Raw genomic sequence first — 9,139 nt, forward strand, 5'->3', positions numbered from 1 at the left:
CTGTTTTCGCTTCGTCATTATGGGGTATTGTGTGTAGATTGATGAGGGGAAAAAACAATGTAATCCATTTTAGAATAAGGCTGTAACGTTAAAAAATGTGGAAAAAGCCAAGGGGTCTGAATACTTTCCTAATGCACTGTATCTTATATGACCGCGTTTTCTTGAATTTGATTATATAATCCTCAAGCCCATTCAAAAGACCAGGGACATGAACACGGAAGTATGACGTAGGAACGCGTCACTTGCACACGGTATTCCAGACTGAAACCATAGCCATTCTTTGTCACAGACCACATTCAAACCCTCTCTCCGACAAATTTCCCAAGGTCTTTGCTATAAATTATAATGTGTTCTCAGTGAATTTACCTAGACACATAAGAGCTAAATAAATAAACAAATCCAAGTCATCCTCAAAAAACGTTTTCATTTTTTATCTGGTATTGCTACCCAGAGCTAACCCAAAAAGCATAAGACCCACATTGTGCCAAATACCAATTGAAAAATGATGTCATAACAAATAAAAGAGGGAACACTTTGTTTCAGAGAGGGTTTTCATGACTATGGATGTTAGCAGAGAGAGAGAGAGCAAGAGAGAGAGGGGAAGGGTTAGAGAGAGAGAGAGAAATAGAGAGAAAAAGAAAGAGAGAGAGTGGGGTAGGGAAAGAGGGAGAGTGAGAGTGAGAGAGTGCGATAAAGTAATTTCTGTGCATGAAAGAGTTTGCAAGTTGTGTCAATCCTTAAGCATGCTTAAAATGCATGTGTTCAGTCTGGCTTCTGCGTAAATCATGCATTGATGTCCTAGATGTCCTAGAGACCTAGGTAGACGACAGTATATACAGAGCCTTCAGAAAGTATTCATACCCCTTGACTTATTCCACATTTTGTTGTGTTACAGCGTGAATTCAAAATGGATTAAATATAAATTGTTTCACCTATCTACACACAATACCCATAACGACAAAGTGAAAACATGTTTTTTGAAATTTTAGCAAATTTATTGAAAATGAAATACAGAAATATCTCATTTACATAAGTGTTCACATCCCTGAGTCAATACTTTGTAGAAGCACCTTTGGCGGCGATTACAGCTGTGAGTCTTTTTGGGTAAGTCAGTAAGAGCTTTGCACACCTGGATTGTACAATATTTGGCCATTTATTCTTTGCAAAATTCTTCAAGCTCTGTCAAGTTGATTGTTGATCATTGTTAGACAGCCATTTTCAAGTCTTGCCATAGATTTTCAAGCCGATTTAAGTCAGAACTGTAACTAGGTCAGGAACATTCAATGTCATATTGGTAAGCAACTCCAGTGTAGATTTGGCCTGGTGTTTTAGGTTATTGTCCTGCTGAAATATGAATTAGTCTCCCAGTGTCTGTTGGAAATGCAAACTGAAACAGATTTTCATCTAGGATTTTGCCTGGGCTTATAGCTGTATTATGTTTATTTTTATCCCCAAAAGACTCCCTAGTCCTTGCCGATGACAAGCATACCCATAACATGATGCAGCCACCACCATGCTTGACAATAAGAAGAGTTGTACTCAGTGATGTGTTATATTTGATATGCCCCAAACATAACAATTTGTATTTAGGGCAAAAAGTTAATTTCTTTGCTAATTTTTTGGCAGTATTACTTAAGTGCCTTCTTGCAAACAGGATGCATGTTTTATAATATTTTTTATTCTGTACAAGCTTCCTTCTTTTCACTCTTTCATTTAGGTTAGTATTGTGGAGTAACTACAATGTTGTTGATCCATTCTCATGTCACAGCCATTAAACTCTGTAACTGTTTTAAAATCACCATTGGCTCATGGTGAAATGCCTGAGCAGTTTCCTTCCTCTCCGGCAACTGAGTTAGGAAGGACGCCTGTATCTAAGTCTAATAAATAACTTCACCATGCTCAAAGGGATATTCTAATAGGTGCCCTTCTTTGAGAGGCATTGAAAAACCTCGCTGGTCTTTGTGGTTGAATCTGTGCTTGAAATTCCTATTCAATTGAGGGACCTTACAGTGTGTGAGGTACAGAGATTGGGTAGTCATTAAAAAAAAACGTTTTAACCACTATTATTGAACACGGAATGAGTCCATGCAACTTATTATGTGATTTGCTAAGCACATTTTTATTTAGGCTTGCCATAACAAGTGTACATCAGTGACTCAGAAGAAAGCCATTATGAGGGTTTGCGCTCAGGCTATAATGAAAGGCGGCCAGTGCATGGGAGAGAAAATACATGTAGAGTTCAAAAAGTACTCGCACTCAAAACCATGAAAAGGAATAACCCAAGAAGGCCGAGATGCAAAAATAATATTATTAATTTAATCCATGCTCGAAAGAATACAAAAAGTGAAAGCGCAAGGTACTAAATAAAATAAAAAAGGAACATGCCTTTATCAAATCAAATTATATTTGTCACATGCACCGAACACAATACCGTGAAATGCTTACTTAAAAGCCCTTCACCAACAAAGCAGTTTTAAGAAAGAATAAAAAAATAAAAAAATTATAATAATAATAATAATAATACGAAATAAAAGTAACAAATAATTAAAGAGCAGCAGTCCAAATAACAATAGCGAGGCTATATACAGGGGGTACCGGTACGGAGTCAATGTGCGGGGATACAGGTTAGTCGAGGTAATTGAGGTAATATGTACATGTAGGTAGGGGTAAAGTGACTATGCATAGATAATAAACAGCGAGTAGCAGCAGTGTAAAAACAAAGGGGGGGGGGGGGTCAATACAAATAGTCTGGATGGCCATTTGATACATTTTTCAGCAGTCTTATGGCTTGGGGGTAGAAGCTGTTAAGAAGCCTTATGGACCTAGACTTGGCGCTCCGGTACCAGAGACAACAGTCTATTACTTTTTTCGCTGGAGTCTTTGACAATTTTTTGGGCCTTCCTCTGACACCGCCTAGTATAGAGGTCCTGGATGGCAGGAAGCTTGGCCCCAGTGATGTACTGGGCTGTACACACTACCCTCTGTAGCGCCTTGCTGTCGGATGCCGAGCAGTTGCCATACCAGGCGGTGATGTACTGTAACCAGTCAGGATGCTCTCTATGATGCAGCTGTATAACTTTTTGAGGATCTGGGGACCCATGCCAAATATTTCAGTCTCCTGAGGGGGAATTGTTGTGCCCTCTTCACGACTGTCTTGGTGTGTTTGGACCATGATAGTTTGTTGGTGATGTGGACACCAAGGAACTTGAAGCTCTCGACCCGCTCCACTACAGCCCCGTCGATGTGAATGGGGGCGTGTTCGGCCCTCCTTTTCCTGTAGTCCACAATCATCTCCTTTGTCTTGATCACGTTGAGGGAGAGGTTGTTGTCCTGGCACCACACTGTCAGGTCTCTGACCTCCTCCCTATAGGATGTCTCATCGTCGTCGGTGATCAGGCCTACCACCATTGTGTCGTTAGCAAACTTAATGATGGTGTTGGCGTCGTGCATGGCCACACAGTCATGGGTGAACAGGGAGTACAGGAGGGAACTAAGCACGCACCCCTGGGGGCCCCCATGTTGAGAATCAGTGTGGCAGATGTGTTGTTGCCTACCCTTACCACTTGGGGGTGGCCCATCTGGAAGTCCAGGATCCAGTTGCAGAGGGAGGTGTTTAGTCCCAGGGTCCTTAGCTTAGTGATGAGCTTTGTGGGCACTATGGTGTTGAACGCTGAGCTGTAGTCAATGAACAGCATTCTCACACAGGTGGTCCTTTTGTCCTTTTGTTCATCAGCACTGATGAAGGCATAACGAATGCTCCGTTCCTTTTTTATTTTATTTAGCACCTTGCACTTTCCATGGTTTTGAGTGAGAGTACTGTTTGAACTCTATAGATCACTGACACACAATCTGAATATAATCCATTTTAAATTCAGGCTGTAACACAACAAAATGTGGAAAAAGTAAAGGGGTGTGAATAGTTTCTGAAGCAGTAGAGGCTCCTCAGTTGAGGAAGGGGAGGACCATTCTCCTCAGTGTATTACAGAAAAATTGAAATAGTGAAACATTAAAGAAGTTATGCTTTTTTTTAGTTAAAACAATGCTAAATATATTCACGTCTCCAAATAATTGATTAAAACACACTGTTTTGCAATGAAGGTCTACAGTAGCCTCAACAGCACTCTGTAGGGTAGCACCATGGTGTAGCCAGAGGACAGCTAGTTTCCATCCTCTTGGTACATTGACTTCAATACAAAACCTAGGAGGCTCATGGTTCTGACCCCCTTCCATAGACTTACACAGTAATTATGACAACTTCCGGAGGATGTCCTCCAACTTATCAGAGCTCTTGCAGCATAAATTGACATGTTGTCCACCGAATCAAAGGATCAGATAATTAATCTAGTACTGAAAGCATAAATTACAGCGAGCTAGCACTGCAGTGCATAAAATGTGGTGAGTAGTTGACTCAAAGAGAGAGAAAGACAATAGCTGAACAGTTTTGAACAAATTAAATTATTCAAAAATGAAGGAGAAGCAGCTAGCTACAGTAGCTATATTTCGTTGTATTTTTTTCCCACTTTCACTTACTTAGCTAACCAAAACATCTCAAAATAGCCTGGCGGGTAGGAGCGTTGGGCCAGTAACTGAAAGGTTGCTGGATTGAATCCCCAAGCTGACAAGGTAGAAATCTGTCGTTCTGAGCAAGGCAGTTAACCCACTGTTCCCCGGACGCCGATGACGTGGATGTTGATTAAGGCAGCCCCCCACACCTCTCTGATTCAGAGCGGTTGGGTTAAATGTAGAAGACACATTTCAGTTGAATGCATTCAGTTGTACAACTGACTAGGTATCCCCCTTTTCCATCTAGCTAGTTTAGCCAACTCAAACTCCCAGATCAAACAGAGAGGGATGCTAGCTGGCTATGGCTATCCAAGTCTGGAACTCTTCCAATACAAGGTAAGCTTTTGGTTTTAATAATTTATTGCCCCCGGGGCCCGCCAGTGTAACTGCTAAACTGCTTGCTGTACACTGTACTGCGTGATTGTAGCGGGTTAACTAACACATTAGTTCTAGTAGCTATGTTGACTATGACGTTAGCTAATATGGTGACAATGATGTTGGTTGTGTGTAGCGGTTAGCATTCATGATATGAAGGTTCGGCTTGCTAAGTTTTTTTTGCCTGGTCACAGACAGGTGATGTGAAGGGCACTGAAGTCCACAAGCAAAGGGAAAAGGTGAGAGGAAGAGAGAACATAGATGCGATAAGGAATTATACAACAATCAAAGTGATCATGCTGTTTGTATGTGGCTGCTATGAAAGTAAACTGTGTTTACGTGTGATCAGGGGCGTATTCATTCTGCCGATTCTGTTGAAAAACGTTTCTCAAATGGAACGAAACGGGGATAAACATACCTGAATTTGTCCAATAGAAACTTTCGTTTGCAACTGTTGCACTAATGATTACACCCTAGATCAGCTAGATGCAGGCAAGAGTGTGCAAGGCAGTATTGAATGTGTCAATTTCTGTCACCTTGATTACTCACATTTCTTTCGACCTGTGCACCTATGATGTAAACTTTCATCCATAGGCTAGGTTGTAGCAACCTCATGATGGATATAGGGAAAATTTGAGTATCATGTAGTAGCCTAAATGTATCAATGTTACACTGAGCTGGGTGAATGGATTATGAATGACAGTCATCCAATATGCTGTAATAGAAATAAGGCCATGCTCATTAAACAAAATGGTCCTCCCTCATCTTAAACGGCACCGACCGCCACTGTTCTGAAGGCATAGTATGACAGCACAGAGATAGCATAGGGGCAGCACAATAAATGAAGATATCCTGTTGTATGATGTAATGTTGTGTCATCTTTCTTTATGGTCTTGTACAACACAAAGTATTATGGTCAGCAATGGCAGTTTACTCAGAACTCTCCCACAGACCAAACTAAAAGGGAAATGAGAAGGAAGGAGAGAGAGAGAACAACATGGAAAGACTTCTGAGAAACCATCGGTGGGATGGAGATGACAGTGGCATGGCTTGCCACGTGGTAGGATTATTTATTTCAAAGAGAGTGAGAAAATTAAGAGAGAAAAGAGACAGAGGAAGACAAAGAGAGGAGGGGATAGGGAACATACCTGTTGCTGTACTTGGCTTTCTCTCTCTCCTTGTCTTTCTTGTGCTCTTTGTGCCTGTGTTCTTTGTCTTTGTGCTTGTCCTTGTGTTTGTGAGAGTCTGGGACAAAGTTAGAGATTGACTCGTTTAGTAGAGATCCCCCAGACAATGGGAACTGTAACCACACAGTGTAATCTGAGCACTTTGTGGCCCTTGGTGGCACAGAGTGTATGGATATGCTAAAGTCTTCAGCGTCACATAGTAATGAACACAAACTGCAGGTTCAACCAATAGAATCACTTCTCATACCGCAAGGGTGTTCAATATTAAACATCAAACAGCCCCTAACCCAGCCTCTTTAGTGCCACATTTTCTTTCAAATTAGTTGGCTGGATTATCAAGTTACTGTGTAGTTACTTTGTACTTACACCACAATTTAAAGCTTAAACGGTATCATACCATTTAATGTGAAGAATTACCTGTAAAATCAAGTACGGAAACGGGACTGGGCAATTGAAAGTCAAAACCAGCCTTGCGTATCCCTCCCTACCTGTCTAAACTCAATATTAGATCACACAGGGAGTGTCAAAGAGAAAGAAAGTGGGTCCAGGGGAGTGGGGATGGGAGGGAGGTTCAGACATCTAAGTGGGTCTACTTTCCAAAAATGGAGGCTGCATATCGCTGTTATTACACCAAAACATGAGAGAGCCACACTGCTGCTGCTGCCCTGTCTCAACACGCACCCCAGACATCTAGGCCTGAACCACCCGCACACACATGCCTGCACGTTCTCTGTTGATGGTAACATCACAACTGGCTGGGTCTTGTGAAACACAAGTTGACATCACATGTAACCCTAGACTAAGGCCAGTGGTGTAGTACGCGTCTTTTTTTCTTTTGGGTAAGCGTTTACCCAGCTTTTGCAGAAAAATGCATTGAAAGTATAGGGAGCTTTACCTCTGTAATCCAGTCTGGCAATCAGCGTTTACCCACCTATTTTTTACCACTACATCACTGTCTAAGGTAAAATCTTAAATCAGAGGTCTTCAACCTTTTCTTGTCCAGGGACCCCTGGCCAGGAAAACCGGTGACCCATGGACCCCCATCATATGTCTTATCATGAAGTAAATTATAATGGCAAGAAGTAAAACACATTTTAAAATTAATTGTTTTTAATTGTTTTGACCTCCCCACATTATAATTGGAAGAGGAAGTGTCAAAGTCAAGAAAGCTTACCAGCAGCCAGCGGCACTTTTTCAAAGCCTATGACAGATACTCCAGTGAGTATAATTAGGTCCAACGAGTGTAATTTGCTAAATATTAGGAGTTGAGTAATAAAGTTGACATCATTAGAAATAATATATTCTCCTCTTTTCTACTGTAGGTTTGTAATAAAAAAAGGTTTATTCTGTTGTTGCTAGCGATATTAATGAAAACATTTCAATAAAAACATGTATTTTCGCAGACCCCCTGCAGTACCACGGCGGACTCCCAGGGGGCCACGGACCCCAGGTTGAATACCCCTGTCTTAAATGATAGGCTACCCTATTCCTCTAGTGGTGCACAATAGTCTATGTGCGGCTGGTCAGAAGTGGTGCATTGGGAGTAGCAGGTTATCATTTGAGACATTCTATAATTCCTCAATAAGTGGGCCATCTATTTTGGCTATTTTTTTATCCCCCCTGAACAAAAGTGTGAAAAACTCCCAATTAGTGGTGGCTTTGTCAGAGGGTGGGCCCATATAACTGTCAGTCTTGAGCTTGAACGTCACCTTGTGGCGTCCCTCTGTCATGGCAGTTAAATAACGGGTAGGGGGGCTATTGTCATAGGAAACAATAACATGCTCCCACTACCATATCTCTGTCCCATTTCCATGACTGTTTAATTATTTTACAAATGAAATGTTGAGTTGTCAAAGGTGTGTGCACTTGATACACCCTCCCCACCTCCCCTCTTTTAAAATATATGTTATTACAGTATTATTATTATTATTATGCCGGCAGATTTCCATTATAATTTCCAGAAACCATTCCCAAAGTTGACTAACAAATGCAACAAGCAATAACAACATTTAAAACATGCATTTCCAATAAAGCAACTATCTTTGACAGATGACATGTAGTGGCAGTAATGTCTGCAGCGATTGTGCCAGGAGCCATGGGGTGGGAGAGGCCGATGAACTCCCAGCTCTAGCCTCCATATCACGGCCAACTGTTCTATCAGTGCTCGGCGCACTGGCTGCTAGACAGAGAAAAAGAAAATGGCGCAGAGACTAAGTCCTCAACCCCCATTTCACTACTTTCGGCTCAAAAATTTTACATTGTTGCACCACAACATAAACAAACAATTGTCTATTTGAGAAACACGGTGTAATGCACTGCCAGAATTTCCTCTCAGATCGAAATATTATATATCGAAAGGGTAATTTTGAGGCCCTCTTTTTGAACAATAGACACAAGAGAGTGGAGGAGAAGGGACTTAGTCTCTGGGACGCCATTTCTGTCCTTTAAAAACTAACAGTAGACAAATGAAGATAACGAGTTGATCACAAGCAAAATCTTGATAAATATTTATTTTGCGGTTAAAAACAACTTACCATTGGCTCGAGACCCAGAATTGACCTGCAAAATGTTAAAAAGATATTAAATAGATGTTTATATTTTCTGTATGCCGGTAGAAAGGAGAATGTCAAGTTTCAGACAGAGAAATATGAGAAATTCTACAAAAAGCCCAGGGATCGCTTGTGATATTTAAAACAAAGTTGCTACTTGAAAGACAACTAATACAACTTGTTAACATAGCCTATCGATTGTATCCATGCAATCACATTAATGTAATTTTATCATTATCTAGTCAACCAAACCAACTGTCACATAATGCAAATAACTAGCTGCCTCCATCCTCTCGAGCAGCATAATAACACTACCTGCGAGTCTCTTTCACCGTGATCCCCGCTCATTGTCTTGTAAAGCCAAATACACAAGGCAGGGATGCCCAAGGTAAGAAGATGAGGTTGACAGAGTAGTCTGGATAGACTGTGGAATGGAGTCGTTGCGCACTGGGCTAAGTCCGAATT

General features: G+C 41.2%; 1 protein-coding gene across 1 annotated transcript in view; it reads right to left on the reverse strand.

The window, feature by feature from the left end:
- LOC121546103 (DNA topoisomerase 1) overlaps window positions 1–9,111 on the reverse strand; it is a 31,544-nt gene extending 22,433 nt beyond the window's left edge. Inside the window, exons 1-3 of the mRNA XM_041857125.2 lie at window positions 8,990–9,111; window positions 8,660–8,684; window positions 6,087–6,183 (exon numbers count right to left, since the gene is read on the reverse strand). Of these exons, the coding sequence (XP_041713059.2) occupies window positions 6,087–6,183; window positions 8,660–8,684; window positions 8,990–9,022 (155 nt within the window). The 5' untranslated portion in view covers window positions 9,023–9,111. The remainder of the gene's footprint in view (window positions 1–6,086; window positions 6,184–8,659; window positions 8,685–8,989) is intronic.
- Between the last annotated feature and the right edge of the window lie 28 nt (window positions 9,112–9,139).

Source organism: Coregonus clupeaformis, chromosome 30 (assembly GCF_020615455.1).
Source record: "Coregonus clupeaformis isolate EN_2021a chromosome 30, ASM2061545v1, whole genome shotgun sequence".
Classification (NCBI taxonomy): Eukaryota; Metazoa; Chordata; class Actinopteri; order Salmoniformes; family Salmonidae; genus Coregonus; species Coregonus clupeaformis.